This window comes from Stegostoma tigrinum, chromosome 14 (assembly GCF_030684315.1).
Source record: "Stegostoma tigrinum isolate sSteTig4 chromosome 14, sSteTig4.hap1, whole genome shotgun sequence".
Taxonomy (NCBI): domain Eukaryota; kingdom Metazoa; phylum Chordata; class Chondrichthyes; order Orectolobiformes; family Stegostomatidae; genus Stegostoma; species Stegostoma tigrinum.
The window spans coordinates 49555278-49572790 of record NC_081367.1 but is presented as its reverse complement, the minus strand read 5'-3'; the positions used below and the strand labels follow the sequence as shown (position 1 = coordinate 49572790).

The 17513-nt window shown below is 41.3% G+C and overlaps 1 protein-coding gene across 2 annotated transcripts in view; it reads right to left on the bottom strand.

Moving 5' to 3' along the window:
- Positions 1–17513, bottom strand: part of LOC125457862 (mucin-2-like) — an 80141-nt gene that overhangs the window by 13928 nt on the left and 48700 nt on the right. For both annotated transcript variants that reach the window (XM_059651131.1, XM_059651132.1), the window contains 11 exons: positions 17143–17292; positions 16179–16325; positions 15191–15340; positions 13390–13539; positions 12400–12549; positions 11424–11573; positions 10443–10592; positions 8245–8394; positions 7290–7439; positions 1403–1549; positions 488–631 (listed from right to left, as the gene is read on the bottom strand). In XM_059651131.1, coding sequence (XP_059507114.1) covers positions 488–631; positions 1403–1549; positions 7290–7439; positions 8245–8394; positions 10443–10592; positions 11424–11573; positions 12400–12549; positions 13390–13539; positions 15191–15340; positions 16179–16325; positions 17143–17292 — 1638 coding nt within the window. The remainder of the gene's footprint in view (positions 1–487; positions 632–1402; positions 1550–7289; positions 7440–8244; positions 8395–10442; positions 10593–11423; positions 11574–12399; positions 12550–13389; positions 13540–15190; positions 15341–16178; positions 16326–17142; positions 17293–17513) is intronic.

Sequence of the window (17513 nt, the reverse complement as noted above, 5' to 3'; positions counted from 1 at the left end):
ATGACACACTCGCTCCACAAGAGAGGGGCTCCGACTGGAGCATCCTGCTCTGCCACCATCTTGACCATCATTGTGCACTTACTGTCTTGTTTTTTATGAGATAGCCTAACATCTGTGAAATACTTTGTGTGCATATCCTCCTCAACTTTGAATCAGAAGTTTACCAAGCTAAAATATCCACTACTGTGATCCAGGACAGTGGATCTAATCAAGGCAGCAAAGGATGAGCCACTGGGCATGATTTAATGAGACAATACACTGACAAAGATGAGCATTTTGTGGTATTGAGCAATATCATATCATGATTTGCAATCAGTAAAATTTTGAATCATGATGTTGTTAACTGTTGTATTTTTTTAACTTTGTGAGGAGTTGCATTATTTCTATACAATCAGAATAAATTAGCTGTTGCATAAAAGGTGTCAAATGTTAATAGTTCCGGTTCTTATAGAATGGAAAACATTTGTTCATATCAATGAGGACTCACTTGTTGATGTCTGAGTGGAAGTCTCCGTACTTGTTGTTTCTGATATGGTTGTTACTGCAGTTGTGGATGTAGTGATTGGTATTGTAGTGGTTGATTGTACCGGTGTTGATTCTGTAGGAGTACTTGTAGAAACAGTTGATGTAGCTGTGCAATAAAAATGAAAAGGTAGTCAATGAAAATGAGCTGAATCCTAAATGTGCCATGCCACTGGGAGATGTTCAAACCTGAGAGGTAATTGTACATGTGAAATTTAACCCAAAAGGGTTAACAGACTCCAATAAAATATTGACCATCTGGCAGATTATTTTGACATGTTCCTCTGAGATGCAAACCAGTTGCTCAAGCTTCTCTGCATCATAACCAGAATGTTTCAGCAGCAGTAATACTCACTTCCTTTTAGCATAGCCTTCAGTCACACCAATGGCCCTTGCGCATTTGAGACAAGATTAATCTAAAAGTAATAAAGCTGTTTTGTCTTTTTATAAGTGGGCATAGCTTCTGTTAAACATTCTGTGTGTGCCTCTTCCCTGTTTTGAATTGCTAATTTATAGAACTAAATTACCCAGAAACTGGAGTAATGTCAGTGAATCTGTTCAATGCATTCTAAAAGAGCTAGTTAATGTGACATCACGATTCTGTGTAGCAACTAAAATAACGGTTTGACACATATTTCAAGAACATATCATGACTTAAAATAAAAGCTCTTTTAAGAAATGAGTGTGGTCATTGTTGTTTATCGAACTGTGATTCTGAGGCAACAAGTCATATTACACTTAATTTCAGTGACAATGTTTGTAGGCGTGAATTATTTTTTGTGTAATTAAAATAAAATAGCTTCTGCAGAAACGGCCGGATGCCTATTACTTCCTGTTGTAACCGAACAGAATACAGTTGTGCAGTTTGGTGTGGACTCACTTGTTGATGTCTGAGCGGAAGTCTCCGTACTTGTTGTTTCTGATGTGGATGTTACTGCAGCTGTGGATATAGTGATAGGTATTGTAGTGGTTGATAGTACCTGTGTTGGAGATGTTTCAGCGGCAAGAGTTAAAGCACTAGAGGTTGCTGTAAAGACAAAATAATTGTAAGTTGTTAAAAAAAAAACAGCAGCTCCTCCATGAAAGATTTTAGTTCCCGTGGAAAAATGATTGCCAGTTTTGATTGGGCCTGCCTTCAGTGTTCATAGATTATTATTTCACTTATAGATAACACAGCGTGGAGCTGGAAGGGCACAGCAGGTCAAGCAGCAACAGAGGAGCAGGAAAGTTAACGCTTTGGGTTGGGACCCTTCTTCAGAAATGGGCTTTGGAAACATTCCTGTAGAAGGGTCCCGAAACAAAACATCAACTTTCCTGCTTCTCTGATGCTTCCTGGCCTGCTGTGCCCTTCCAGCTCCACATTGTGTTATCTCTGACTCCAGCATCAGCAGTCCTTACTATCTCTGAGTTGTTATTTCATTTGTTGTGATAAGGACCCAACAATGCCTAATCCACTTTTAATTCAATCATAAAATGTGGCATGAATTGGGTAATGTTTGATATCATCAGTAGGAAATAGTTGCTAACAAACAGATTGGATGCCTTCTAATTCCTGTTGTTGTCAAACTGATTATTGTTCTTGAGGTTGTTGCTGTCTTTTCATTTGTAAATGTGGACATAGAAATCTCTGTACATGTTGGTGCATTTGTGGATGAAAAGATTTGTGTTGTAGCTGTTGGTTGTAAAAGTGTAGAAAATGTTTCAGCAGCGGCAATTGTGGAAACACTTGATGTATAATGTGGGTGTCACAAATTAATACCTGTCCCTAAGTTGACTTTGAGAAGGTGATGCTGAGCTGCCTTTATGAACCGCTGCAGTCCACGTTCTGTGGCTTGACTCACAATGCTCATAGAAAGGGAGTTCCAGGATTTTGACCCAGTGACAGTGAAGGAACAGCGATTTGTTTCCAAGTCAGGATAGTAAGTGGTTTGGAGGGAAACTTGCAGGTGGTGGTATTCCAATGTCTCAGCTGTTCTTGTCCATCTCGATATAAGTGTCCTGGGTTTTGGAAGGCGCTGTCTGTGGATATTTGTTCAATTTCTGCAGTTCATATTATAGATAGTACACACTGCCGCTCCTTAGCATCGGTGGTGGAAGGAATGGACGTTTGTGGATTTGCTGCTGATCAAGCAGACTGCTTTGTCCTGGATGGTGTCAAGCTTCTTAAGTGTCCTTGGAGCTGCACTCATCCAGGCAAGTGAGGAGTATTCAATCAGACTCTTGACTTGTGCCTTGTATATGGTAGACAGGCTTTAGGGATTCAGGAGATTATAACTTTGCCACAGTTTTCCTAACATCTGACCTGCTCTTGTAGCCCCTGTATTTATGTGGTGACTCCAGCTGAATTTCTCATCAACGATAATCCCAAGGATGTCAAAAGTGGGAGCTTCTGTGATGATAAGTTTTACAATACTCATGGACAAGGATAGGAGTGGTCCTAAAGGAAGAGAACTAAACTGGGGGAAGGCCGACTATACCAAGATTCGGCAGGATCTGAGGAATGTAGATTGGGAGAAACTGTTTGAAGGTAAATCCACATTTGATACATGGGAGGCTTTTAAGGAGAGGTTGATTAGTGTGCAGGAGAGACATGTTCCTATGAAAATGAGGAATAGAAAAGGCAAGATGAGGGAGCCATGGATGACAGGTGAAATTGTGCGACTAGCCAAGAGAAAAAAGGAAGCATACATGAGGTCTAGGCGACTGAAGACAGATGAAGCTTTGCAAGAATATCGGGAATGTAGAGCGATTCGGAAACGAGGGATTAAGAGGGCTAAGAGAGGACATGAGATATTGCTGGCAAACATGGTTAAGGAAAATCCCAAAGCTTTTTATTTATATATAAAGAGCAAGAGGGTAACTTGAGAAAGGATTGGCCCACTTAAGGACAAAGAAGGAAAGTTATGCGCTGAGTCAGAGAAAATGGGTGACATTCTTAACGAGTACTTTGCACCGGTATTCACCAAGGAGAGGGACATGATGGATGTTGAGGTTAGGGATGGATGTTTGCTTAGTCTAGGTCAAGTTGACATAAGGAAGGAGGAATTGTTATGTATCCTAAAAGACATTAAAGTGGACAAGTCCCCAGGTCCGGATGGGATCTATCCCAGGTTTCTGAGGAAAGCGAGAGAGGAAATAGCCGGGGCCCTAACAGATATCTTTGCAGTGTCCTTAGACATGGGTGAGGTCCCAGAGGACTGGAGACTTGCTAATGTTGTCCCCTTGTTTAAAAAGGGCAGCAAGGATAATCCAGGTAATTATCGACCGGTGAGCCTGATGTCAGTGGTAGGGAAGCTACTGGAGAAGATACTGAGGGATAGGATGTATTCCCATTTGGAAGAAAATGGGCTTATCAGTGATAGGCAACATGGTTTTGTACAGGGAAGGTCATGTCTTTACTAACAACTGAGAGTAGATTGATGAGTCAGTAATTGGTTGGGCTGGACTTGTCCTGTTTTTTACGTACGGGACATAGCTGCGTAATTTTCCAGATTGTTCAGTAGATGTCAGAGTTGTAACTGTACTGGAACAGCTTGACTCTGGGAGTAGCACGTTCTGGTGCACAAGTCTTCAGTGCTACTGCCGGAATGTTGTCAGGGCCCATGGTCTTTGCAGTATCCAGTGCTTTCAACTGTTTCTTGATATCATATGGAGTGATCCAAATGAGCCTTAACACGTGTCTGTGATGTTGGGGACCACTAGTAGAAGCGGAGATGGATCGTCAACGTGGCACTTCTGACTGAAGACAGCTCAAATGCTTCAGCCTTATCATTTGCACTGATGTGCTGTGCTCTTCCCTCACTAACAGTGCAGATATTTGTAGACCTTCTTACTCCAGTGAGTTGTTAAATTGTCCATCTACCCAACAATATAGAAAATTATCCAGGTATGGCCTGTGTGTAAGAAGAAGGACAAGTCCAGCCCAGCCAATTACTGGCACATCAAGGAAGGTTGAAAAAAAATAGACAATCATCTGAAATGGTGGTTAGCATCCCCTCACATCAGAACCAAATAACTTTTTTAAAAAATACTCATTCATGGGATGAGGGCATCACTGCCTAAGCAGCATTTGTTGTCAATCACCTAATTGCCCAGAGGGCAGTTCAGATTCAACCACATTACTATAGGTCTCGAGTCACATGTAGGCTAGACCAGGTAAGGATGACAGTTTCCTTCCCTAAAGGACATTCGTGAATGAGACGGGTTGTTCTGACAATTGACAATGAATTCATGGTCAAAATAAGACTGCAGAATCCAGACTTTTATTCATTGAATTCAAATTTCACCAATAGCCGAAGTGATGTCCACTTTCAATGGAAAGTTTACAAAACCAACTTAGACAGAACATGGTAATAAAATGTGAGGCTGGATGAACACAGCAGGCTCAGCAGCATCTCAGGAGCACAAAAGCTGACGTTTCGGGCCTAGACCCTTCATCAGAGAGGGGGATGGGGTGAGGGTTCTGGAATAAATAGGCAGAGAGGGGGAGGTGGACCGAACATGGAGAGAAAAGAAGATAGGTGGAGAGGAGAGTATAGGTGGGGAGGTAGGCAGGGGATAGGTCAGTCCAGGGAAGACGGACAGGTCAAGGAGGTGGGATGAGCTTAGTAGGTAGGAGATGGAGGTGCGGCTTGGGGTGGGAGGAAGGGATGGGTGAGAGGAAGAACAGGTTAGGGAGGCAGAGACAGGTTGGACTGGTTTTGGGATGCAGTGGGTGGAGGGGAAGAGCTGGGCTGGTTGTGTGGTGCAGTGGGGGAAGGGGACGAACTAGGCTGGTTTTGGGATGCGGTGGGGGAAGGGGAGATTTTGAAGCTGGTGAAGTCCACATTGATACCATTGGGCTGCAGGGTTCCCAAGCGGAATATGAGTTGCTGTTCCTGCAACCTTCGGGTGGCATCATTGTGGCACTGCAGGAGGCCCATGATGGACATGTCATCTAAAGCATGGGAGGAGGAGTGAAAATGGTTTGCGACTGGGAGGTGCAGTTGTTTATTGCGAACTGAGCGGAGGTGTTCTGCAAAGCGGTCCCCAAGCCTCCGCTTGGTTTCCCCAATGTAGAGGAAGCCACACCGGGTACAGTGGATGCAGTATACCGCATTGGCAGATGTGCAGGTGAACCTCTGCTTAATGTGGAAAGTCATCTTGGGGCCTGGGATAGGGGTGAGGGAGGAGGTGTGGGGGCAAGTGTAGCATTTCCTGCGGTTGCAGGGGAAGGTGCCGGGTGTGGTGGGGCTGGAGGGCAGTGTGGAGCGAACAAGGGAGTCACGGAGAGAGTGGTCTCTCCAGAAAGCAGACAGGGGTGGGGATGGAAAAATATCTTGGGTGGTGGGGTCGGATTGTAGATGGCGGAAGTGTCAGAGGATGATGCGTTGTATCCGGAGGTTGGTGGGGTGGTGTGTGAGAACGAGGGGGATCCTCTTTGGGCGGTTGTGGTGGGGGCGGGGTGTGAGGGATGTGTTGCAGGAAATGCGGGAGACGCGGTCAAGGGCGTTCTCGACCACTGTGGGGGGAAAGTTGCGGTCCCTCACCCCATCCCCCTCTTTGATGAAGGGTCCAGGCCCAAAACGTCAGCTTTTGTGCTCCTGAGATGCTGCTGGGCCTGCTGTGTTCATCCAGCCTCACATTTTATTATCTTGGATTCTCCAGCATCTGCAGTTCCCATTATCACTTAGACAGAACATGGATTGATGATGTGGAATCTATTCAAAGCATTAAAAATCAGTCCAATTAACATGGCTATGCTTTTGTTTGATCTCAGTATGATAAGTGTTTTGACACATAATTCAAGACTATATCATGAATTTTGATAAAACCTCTGTTAAGAAATGAGGTTGGCTCTAATGTACTTATTGGTGCAGTTGTGAACATAGTGATTAGTAATGTAGATGTTGAATGTATTATATTCCGTAGAAGCGATTGTAGCAACAGTTGAAGCAGCTGTTAAATTAAAATCAAAATTAGTCCTGAGATTCAGCATGAATTGAATTTTAACTGGCCCATGCCATGTCATCAGTTAAAATTCTGAGCAGAAATGATCAAGTGTCACACCGTGTCAGTGAAAGAATTAGTGTATTCGTAATGTCGAGAAAAAGGCAGATAGTATGTCAAAGATTTCACTAAATAGAAAATATTGAGTCCATTTTGCAGTTCCTTTGGTTCTGTTCCTTCGAGGTGCTAACCACCATTGCAATTCACTGTATTTTTTTTATGCCTTACTTCATATACTGCCTTATTGTTCACTAACTATTAAAAGTAACCCAACGTTCATAAATTACAGGCATGTATTTCAGAGCAAATGCATTTATCACATCAAACTGCTACTCTTTTCATTGGGATTGAGCGTAACTTTGGTAAAACATGTTGCCTGACCAGCGATGTCCACTTTGAATAAAAATTCTACAAAACAAAGTTTCCCAGAAGTAGGATTGATGAAATTGAATCTATTCAAGGCATCAAAGTTTGCACCAGTTGATGTGACTACACTATTGTGTGAACTGGGTAAGATAAGAGCTTCGAAACAAAAAACAAGAATATGTCATGAATTTGCTAAAATCTGTGATAAGGAATGAGGTTGAACAATCTTACTTTTGTAGGTGTGATTGTGAATCAATAAGTCATTTAAAATAACGACAATGGTAATGTTTTTAGAATTGAAATTATTTCCCAAAACATTGGACTACAATGCCTTCAAGAGAGAAGACTCCAATCCTTATCAGATCCTGTTGTTACAGAGCTGAAAACAGATTTTCAGAATGAAATGGACTCACTTGTTGTTGGCTGAGTGGATGTCTTTGTGCTTGTTGCTTCGGGTGTAATTCTTGTTGCCGTTGTAGATCTAGGAACAGGTATTGTAGTTGTCGATTGCATTGGTGTTGCAGTTGAGTTTGTGGCAACTGTTGTAGAAACAGTTGAAGCGGCTGTGAAATTAAAATAAAAATTAATTCTGACATTCAACGTGAATTGAATTTTAAATGGCCCAAGCCATGTCATCAGTTAAAATTCTGAGGAGAAATTATGATGTGTTACACTGGTCGCTGAAAGAGTTGGTGCATTTATAGCTGCATCAGTCAGACAAATAGTGCTTCAAAGGTATGACTTAATAGAAAATATAGTGTCCATATTGCAGTTGCTTTGATTCTACGAGGTGCTAAATACCGTAACAATTTGATGTATGTTTGTATCTGCTTGACTTCATGCACTGCCTTACTGTTCACGAACTGTTCAACGTAGCCCACCTTCTCAGAAGGCACTGTCCTGTATTTCAGAACAAATGCATGAAAAACATCAATCTGCTACTCTGTTCATTGGGATTGACTGTAACATTGGCCAAACATGTTGCGTGGCCGGAGATGCTCACTTCGAAAGAAAAATTTACAAAACAAAGTCTGCCAGAAGCAGGATTGATGAAATCGAATTTATTCAAGGCACTAAAGTTTGTATCAGTTGATTTTGGTATGACAAGAATTTCAAAGCGTAATTGAAGAAAATGTTGTGAATATTGATAAAATTGCTTTGAAGAAACGAAATGATCCGTTCTGCTTTTCAATGTGTGAATCGGAATCAACAAGTCATTTAAAATAACTAAACTGATAATGTTTTTTAAAAATGGAATTATTTCCGAAAAGATTGGAATAGAATAGGTGCAAGATAGAAAAGTCCAGTCGGTGTTAGTTCCTGTTTTTGCAGATCTGAAAACAGCTTTTGTGATGGAAATATACTCACTTGTTGTTGGCTGAGTGGAAGTCTCCGTACTTGTTGGACCTGATGGAGTTGTTGTTTCAGTTGTCGACGTAGGGATAGACATTGTAGTTGTCGAATGCATAGCTGTTGAAGTTGAATCCGTGGGAGTCGTTGTAGAAAGAGTTGAATTCACTGGGAAATAGAATCCAAATTAATCTGGACATTCAACGTGAACTGAATCAAACCTGCAACGTGCAGTGCCATCCGATTAAATGCTGACCAAAATATATCATGTATAACAGTCAGTCCGTGAAAGTGGAGTGCATTCATACAGCTGCATTTAGACAGTTAATCAATAAAAGATTTTTCTGAAAAGTGTAAACAATGTCAAAATCCCATGTGAGAGATAGTGGGAACTGCAGATGCTGGAGAATCCAAGATAATAAAGTGTGAAGCTGGATGAACACAGCAGGCCAAGCAGCATCTCAGGAGCACAAAAGCTGACGTTTCGGGCCTAGACCCTTCATCAGAGAGGGGGATGGGGTGAGGGTTCGGGAATAAATAGGGAGAGAGGGGGAGGCAGACGGAAGATGGAGAGAAAAGAAGATAGGTGGAGAGGAGAGTATAGGTGGGGAGGTAGGGAGGGGATAGGTCAGTCCAGGGAAGACGGACAGGTCAAGGAGGTGGGATGAGGTTAGTAGGTAGGAAATGGAGGTGAGGTTGGGGTGGGAGGAAGGGATGGGTGAGAGGAAGAACAGGTTAGGGAGGCAGAGACAGGCTGGGCTGGTTGTGTGATGCAGTGGGGGGAGGGGACGACCTGGGCTGGTTTTGGGATGCGGTGGGGGAAGATTTTGAAGCTGGTGAAGTCCACATTGATGCCATGGGGCTGCAGGGTTCCCAAGCAGAACATGATTTGCTGTTCCTGCAATCTTCTGGTGGCATCATTGTGGCACTGCAGGAGGCCCATGATGGACATGTCACTCCCACCCCAAGCCGCACCTCCATTTCCAACCTACTAACCTCATCCCACCTCCTTGACCTGTCCATCTTCCCTGGACTGACCTATCCCCTCCCTACATCCCCACCTATACTCTCCTCTCCACCTATCTTCTTTTCTCTCCGTCTTTGGTCTGCCTCTCCACCTCTCCCTATTTATTCAAGAACCCTCACCCCATCCCCCTCTCTGAAGAAGGGCCCAGGCCCGAAACGTCAGCTTTTGTGCTCCTGAGATGCTGCTTGGTCTGCTGTGTTCATCCAGCCTCACACAATATTATCTCAAAATCGCATGTTATTGGTTCCGTTCTACTGAGGTTCTACCACCGCTTCCATTCACTGTCTATTTCATACCATGGAACTTGACATGCCGCACCAATGTTCACTAATTCATAAAGTTAAATCAACATTCACAGTATTTACTGTCCTGCATTTCAGCAGAACTTCACTTATTATGTCATGAAGTTACTCTGTTCATTGGAATTGAGCATAAATTTGGTCTTGCATATCTCATCACCACCAATGTCGACACTGAATCACAAAATAACATTACCAACTGCGACCGAACATGGATTGATGACATTGAATTTATCCAAGGAATTAAAGTTTGGAGCAGTTGATGAACCTATGCTATTGCGCGAACTGAATATGAGAAGACTTCAGACAAAGTCAATAGCCAGACAATTTTCGCCAGGGCAGGATTGACAGCCACGAGGGGTCATAGTTTTAAAGTGTTAGGAGGAAGGTAAAGAGGAGAGGTCAGAGGGAGGTTCTTCACCTAGAGAGTAGTGAGCGCATGGAATAGTTTACCAGTGGTAGTCGTGGAAGCGGAGTCATTAGTGACATTTAAGCGACTGCTGGACATGGACATGGACAGCAGTGAATTGAGGGGAAGTTAGATCAGGTTAATTTATTTTTGGGTTAGGAATATTCAATGGCACAACATCGTGGGCCGAAGGGCCTGTACTGTGCTGTACTTTTCGATGTTCTATGTTCTAAATGCTTCAGCAATACCTCATGAGTTAATAACATCTCGTTTATGAAATGAGAGTGCTCAGTGTTGTTTCCCAGTTGTTATTCTGGATCAACAAGTCGTGTCAAGCTTTGTTAGAAAGACAACATTTTTAGATTTGGAAATATATTGCAATGCATTAGAATACAATACGCCCAGACGTGACAATTTGAATACTTAGTATTTCATGTTGTTATTGACGTGAAAAGTGTTGTGCAGTTTGGTGAGGACTCACTTGTTGATGTCTGAGTGGAAGTCTCCGTACTTGTTGTTTCTGATGTGGTTGTTACTGCAGCTGTGGATGTAGTGATTGGTATTGTAGTGGTTGATTGTACCTGTGTTGAAGATGATTCCGTAGAAGCTGTTGTAGAAACAGTTGAAGCAACTATGAAATCGAAATCAAGATTAATCCTGACATTCATCATGAAATGCATTTTAACTGGCTCATGCCAATCATCACTTAAAATTCTGAATGCAAAATGTCATGTGTTACACTATGTCAGTGAAAGAGTGAGTGCATTCGTAGTGGTGACAAACAAGCAGATAGTATGACCAAGATTTCACTAAATAGAAAATATTGTGTCAATGCTGCTGTTCCTTTGGTCTTTTGCCTCCAGGGTGTGAACCACCATTTCAACTGACTGGGTGTTTGTATCTGCCTCACTTCATGTACTGCCTTATTGTTCGCTAACTATGAAATTTATCAGGGCTTCTCAGAAATTACAGTCCTGTGTTCCAGAGTAAATGCATTTATTGCATCAAGCTGCTACTCTGTTCATTGGGATTGACCGTAACTTTGAGCAATCATTTTGCGTAGCCAGCGATGTCCACTTTGAATAAAAAATTCACAAAACAAAGTTTGCCAGAAGTAGGATTGATGAAATCGAATCTATTCAAGGCAATAACGTTCGCAACGGTTGATTTGACCATACTTTTGTAGGAACTGGGTCTGACAATAATTTCAAAGCGTCATTCAAGAAAATGTCATGAGTAGTGATAAAATTGCTTTGAAGAAATGAAATGATCAGTTCTGCTTGTCAATGTGTGAATCGGAGTCAACCAGTCATTTAAAATAACTCAACTGATACTTTTTTTAAAAATGGAATTATTTCCGATCAGATTGGAATACAATAGGTGCAAGATAAAAAAGTCCAGTCGGTGTTAGTTCCTGTTTTTGCAGATCGGAAAACAGTTTTTCTGATGGAAGTATACTCACTTGTTGTTGGCTGAGTGGAAGTCTCCATAGTTGTTGGATCTGATGGAGTTGTTGTTTCAGTTGTCGATCGAGGGATAGACAATGTAGTTGTCGAATGCACAGGTGCTGAAATTGATTCCATGGGAGTCGTTGCAGAAAGAGTTGAATTCGCTGAGAAATAGAATCTAAATTAATCTGGACATTCAACTTGAACTTAATCAACTCTGCATCGTGCAGTGCCATGCGATTAAATGCTGACCAAAATATATCATGTGTAACAATCTTTCCGTGAAAGCGGATTGCACATACAAATGTATTCAGACAGTTAATCCGTGAACGATTTAACTGAACAGTGTAAATGGTGTCAAACTGGCAGGTTATTTGGTCCTGCTCCAATGAGGTTCTACCACTGCTTCAATTCACTGTGTATTTCTTTCTATCGAACTTGTTATGCTCCACTAATGTTCAATAATTCATAAATTTAGCCCATTTTAGCAGAATTTAGTGTGCTATATTTCAGGTGAAATGCACGTATTATGTCATGAAGTTACTCTGTTCATTGGAATTGAGCATAAATTTGGTCTCGCATATCTCATCACCACCAATGTCGACACTGAATCACAAATGTACAAAAGCAGCTGCGACCGAGCATGGATTGATGACGTTGAATTTATCCAAGGAATTTAAGTTTGGAGCAGTTGATGAAATTATGCTATTGCGCGACCTGAATATGAGAAGACTTCAGATAAATGCTTCAGCAATACCTCATGAGTTAATAACATCTCGTTTATGAAATGAGAGTGCTCAGTGTTGTTTTCCAGTTGTTATTATGAATCAACAAGTCGTGTCAAGCTTCGTTAGAAAGACAACATTTTTAGATTTGGAAATATATTGCAATGAATTAGAATACAACACCCCCAGATGTGACGATTCGAATACTTAGTATTTCATGTTGTTATAGAAGTGAAAAGTGTTGTGCAGTTTGGTGTGGACTCACTTGTTGATGTCTGAGTGGAAGTCTCCGTACTTGTTGTTTCTGATGTGGATGTTACTGCAGCTGTGGATGTAGTGATTGGTATTGTAGTGGTTGATTGTACCGGTGTTGAAGATGATTCCGTCGAAGCTGTTGTCGAAACAGTTGAAGCAGCTATGAAATTGAAATCAAGTTTAATCCTGACATTCATTATGAAATGCATTTTAACTGTGCATTTTAACTGGCCAATGCCGATCATCAATTAAAATTCTGAATGGAAAATATCATGTGGTACACTATGTCAGTGAAAGATTGAGTGCATTCGTAACGGTGACAAACAGGCTGATAGTATGTCCAAGATTTCACTAAATAGAAAATATTGTGTCAATGCTGAAGTACCTTTGGTCTTTTGCCTCCGAGGTGTGAACCACCATTTCAACTCACTGGGTGTTTGTATCTCCCTTCATGGACTGCCTTATTGTTCACTAACAATGAAATTTATCCCAGCTTCTCAGAAATTACAGTACTGTGTTTCAGAGCAAATACATTTATCGCATCAAACTGCTACTCTGTTCATTGGGATTGACCGTAACTTTGGGAAAACATGTTGCCTGACCAGCGATGTCCACTTTGAATAAAAAATTCACAAAACAAAGTTTGCCAGAAGGAGGATTGATGAAATCGAATCTATTCAAGGCATTAATGTACGCAACAGTTGATTTGACCATACTTTTGTAGGAGCTGGGTCTGACAAGAATTTCAAAGCGTCATTCAAGAAAATGTCATGAATATTGATAAAATTGCTTTGAAGAAATGAAATGATCAGTTCTCCTTTTCAATGTATGAATTGGAGTCAAGAAGTCATGTAAAATAACTCAACTGATAATGTTTTTAAAAATGGAATTATTTCCGAAAAGATTGGAATAGAATAGGTGCAAGATAGAAAAGTCCAGTCGGTGTTAGTTCCTGTTTTTGCAGATCTGAAAAAAGCTTTTCTGATGGAAATATACTCACTTGTTGTTGGCTGAGTGGAAGTCTCCGTACTTGTTGGACCTGATGGGGTTGTTGTTTCAGTTGTCAATGTAGGGATAGACATTGTAGTTGTCGAATGCACAGCTGTTGAAGTTGATTCCATGAGGGTCGTTGTCGAAAGAGTTGAATTCGCTGTAAAATAGAATCTAAATTAATCTGGACATTCAACTTGAACTCAATCAACTCTGCAATGTGCAGTGCCACCCGATTAAATGTTGACCAATATATATCATCCAGGTGCTCCGGTTTCCTCCCACAGTCCAAACAATGTGCAGGGTAGGTGGATTGGCCATGCTAAATTGCCCATAGTGTTCAGGTGTGTGTGGGTTATAGGGGGATGGGTCTGGGTGGGAAGCTTCAAGAGGCAGTGTTGACTTGTTGGGCCAAAGGGCATGTTTCCACACTGTCGGCAATCTTTCAGTGAAAGAACTGTGCACAGACAAATGATTTCAGACAGTTTGTCCGTGAACGATTTTACTGAACAGTGTAAATGGTGTCAAACGCGCGTATTATTTGGTCCTGCTCCAATGAGGTTCTACCACTGCTTCAATTCACTGCGTATTTCTTTCCATCGAACTTGTTATGCTGCACTATTGTTCAATAGTTCATAAATTTAGGCCACCTTTGCAGAATTTACTATCTTGTATTTCAGCTGAAACACACTTATTCGATTAGATTGCCGACAGTGTGGAAACAGGCCCTTTGGCCCAACAAGTCAACACTGCCTCTTGAAGCTTCCCACCCAGATCCATCCCCCTATAACCCACACACACCTGAACACTATGGGCAATTTAGCATGGCCAATCCACCTACCCTGCACTTTCTTTGGACTCTGGGAGGAAACCGGAGCACCTGGATGAAACCCGCGCAGACACAGGGAGAATGTGCAAACTCCACACAGACAGTTAACTGAGGCTGGAATCGAACCCAGGTCCCTGGTGCTGTGAGGCTGCAGTGCTAACCACTGAGCCACCGTGTCGCCCCCTTATTATGTCATGAAGTTACACTGTTCATTGGAATTGAGCATAAATTTGGTCTCGCATATCTCATCACCACCAATGTCGACACTGTATCACACATGTACAAAAGCAGCTGCGACCGAGCATGGATTGATGACGTTGAATTTATCCAAGGAATTAAAGTTTGGAGCAGTTGATGAACCTATGCTATTGCGCAACCTGAATATGAGAAGACTTCAGACAAAGTCGATAACCAGCGACTTTTTCCCAGGGCAGGATTGACAGACACGAGGGGTCATAGTTTTAAAGTGTTAGGAGGAAGGTATAGAGGAGAGGTCAGAGGGAGGTTCTTCACTCAGAGAGTTGTGAGCGCATGGAATGTTTTACCAGTGGTAGTCGTGGAAGCGGAGACATTAGTGACATTTAAGCAACTGCTGGACATGCACATGGAAAACAGTGAATTGAGGGGAAAGTAGGTTAGGTTAATTTATTTTTGGGTTTGGAATATTCCATGGCACAACATCATGGTCCAACGGGCCTGTACCGTGCAGTACTTTTCAATGTTCTACGTTCTAAATGCCTCAGCAATACCTGGTGAGTTAATAACATCTCGTTTATGAAATGAGAGTGCCCAGTGTTGGTTTCCATTTGTTATTCTGAATCAACAAGTCGTGTTAAGCATCGTCAGAAAGACAACATTTTTAGATTTGGAAATATTTTGCAATGCATTAGAATACAATACCCCCAGAAGTCACAATTCGAATAATTAGTATTTCATGTTGTTATAGAAGTGAAAAGTGTTGTGCAGTTTGGTGAGGACTCACTTGTTGATGTCTGAGTGGAAGTCTCCGTACTTGTTGTTTCTGATGTGGATGTTACTGCAGCTGTGGATGTAGTGATTGGTATTGTAGTGGTTGATTGTACCGGTGTTGGAGATGATTCCGTAGAAGCTGTTGTCGAAACAGTTGAAGCAACTATGAAATCGAAATCAAGATTAATCCTGACATTCAACATGAAATGCATTTCAACTGTGCATTTTAACTGGCCCATGCCGAGTCATCACTTAAAATTCTGAACGCAAAATATCATGTGTTACACTATGCCAGTGAAAGAGTGAGTGCATTCGTAGTGGTGACAAACAGGCAGATAGTATGTCCAAGATTTCACTAAATCGAAAACATTGTGTCAATGCTGCTGTTCCTTTGGTCTTTTGCCTCCGAGGTGTGAACCACCGTTTCAACTCACTAGGTGTTTGTATCTGCCTCACTTCATGTCCTGCCTTATTGTTTGCTTACGTTTAAATTTATCCCAGAAATTACAATCCTGTGTTTCAGAGCAAAAGCATTTATTGCATCAAACTGCTACTCTGTTCATTGGGATTGAGCGTAACTTTGGGCAAACATTTTGCGTAGCCAGTGATGACCACTTTGAATAAAAAATTCACAAAACAAAGTTTGCCAGAAGTAGGGTTGATGAAATCGAATCTATTCAAGGCAATAATGTTCGCAACGGTTGATTTGACCATACTTTTGTAGGAACTGGGTCTGACAATAATTTCAAAGCATCATTCAAGAAAATGTCATGAATATTGATAAAATTGCTTTGAAGAAATGAAATGATCAGTCCTGCTTTTCAATGTGAGAATCGGAGTCAACAAGTCATTTAAAATAACTCAACTGATAATGTTTTTTAAAAATGGAATTATTTCCGAAAAGATTGGATTAGAATAGGTGCAAGATAGAAAAGTCCAATCGGTGTTAGTTCCTGTTTTTGCAAATCTGAAAACAGCTTTTCTGATGGAAATATACTCACTTGTTGGCTGAGTGGAAGTCTCCGTAGTTGTAGGACCTGATGGAGTTGTTGTTTCAGTTGTCGATGTAGGAATAGACATTTCAGTTGTCGAATGCACAGCTGTTGAAGTTGATTCCATGGGAGCTGTTGCAGAAAGAGTTGAATTCGCTGCAAAATAGAGTCAAAATTCATCTGGATATTCAACTTGAACTCAATCAGCTCTGCAAAGTGCAGTGCCATCCGATTAAATGCTGACCAAAATATATCATGTATAACAGTCTTTCCGTGAAAGAGCAGTGCACATACAAATGTATTCAGACAGTTCATCCGTGAATGATTTTTACTGAAGAGTGTAAATGGTGTCAAACTCGCGTGTTATTTGGCCCTGCATCAATGAGGCTCTACCACTGCTTCAATTCACTGCATATTTCTTTCTATCGAACTTGTTATGTTGCACTAATGTTCAATAATTCATAAATTAAGCCCACTTTTTCAGAATTTAGTGTCATGTATTTCAGCTGAAATGCACGTATTATGTCATGAAGTTACTCTGTTGATTGGAACTGAGCATAAATTTGGTCTCGCATATCTCATCACCACCAATGTCGACACTGAATCACAAAATAACATTACCAACTGCGACCGAACATGGATTGATGACATTGAATTTATCCAAGGAATTAAAGTTTGGTGCAGTTGATGAACCTATGCTATTGCGCGACCTGAATATGAGAAGACTTCAGACAAATGCTTCAGCAATACCTCGTGAGTTAATAACATCTCGTTTATGAAATGAGAGTGCTCAGTGTTGTTTTCCAGTTGTTATTATGAATCAACAAGCTTCGTTAGAAAGACAACATTTTTAGATTTGGAAATATATTGCAATGCATTAGAATACAATACCCCCAGACGTGACAATTCGAATACTTAGTATTTCATGTTGTTATGGAAGTGAAAAGTGTTGTGCAGTTTGGTGAGGACTCACTTGTTGATGTCTGAGTGGAAGTCTCCGTACTTGTTGTTTCTGATGTGGATGTTACTGCAGCTGTGGATGTAGTGATTGGTATTGTAGTGGTTGATTGTACCTGTGTTGAAGATGATTCCGTCGAAGCTGTTGTCGAAACAGTTGAAGCAACTATGAAATCGAAATCAGATTATTCCTGACATTCATCATGAAATGTATTTCAACTGTGCATTTTAACTGGCCCATGCCGAGTCATCACTTAAAATTCTGAATGCAAAATATCATGTGTTACACTATGTCAGTGAAAGAGTGAGTGCATTCATAGTAGTGATAAACAGGCAGATATTATGACCAAGATTTCACTAAATTGAAAGTATTGTGTCAATGCTGCA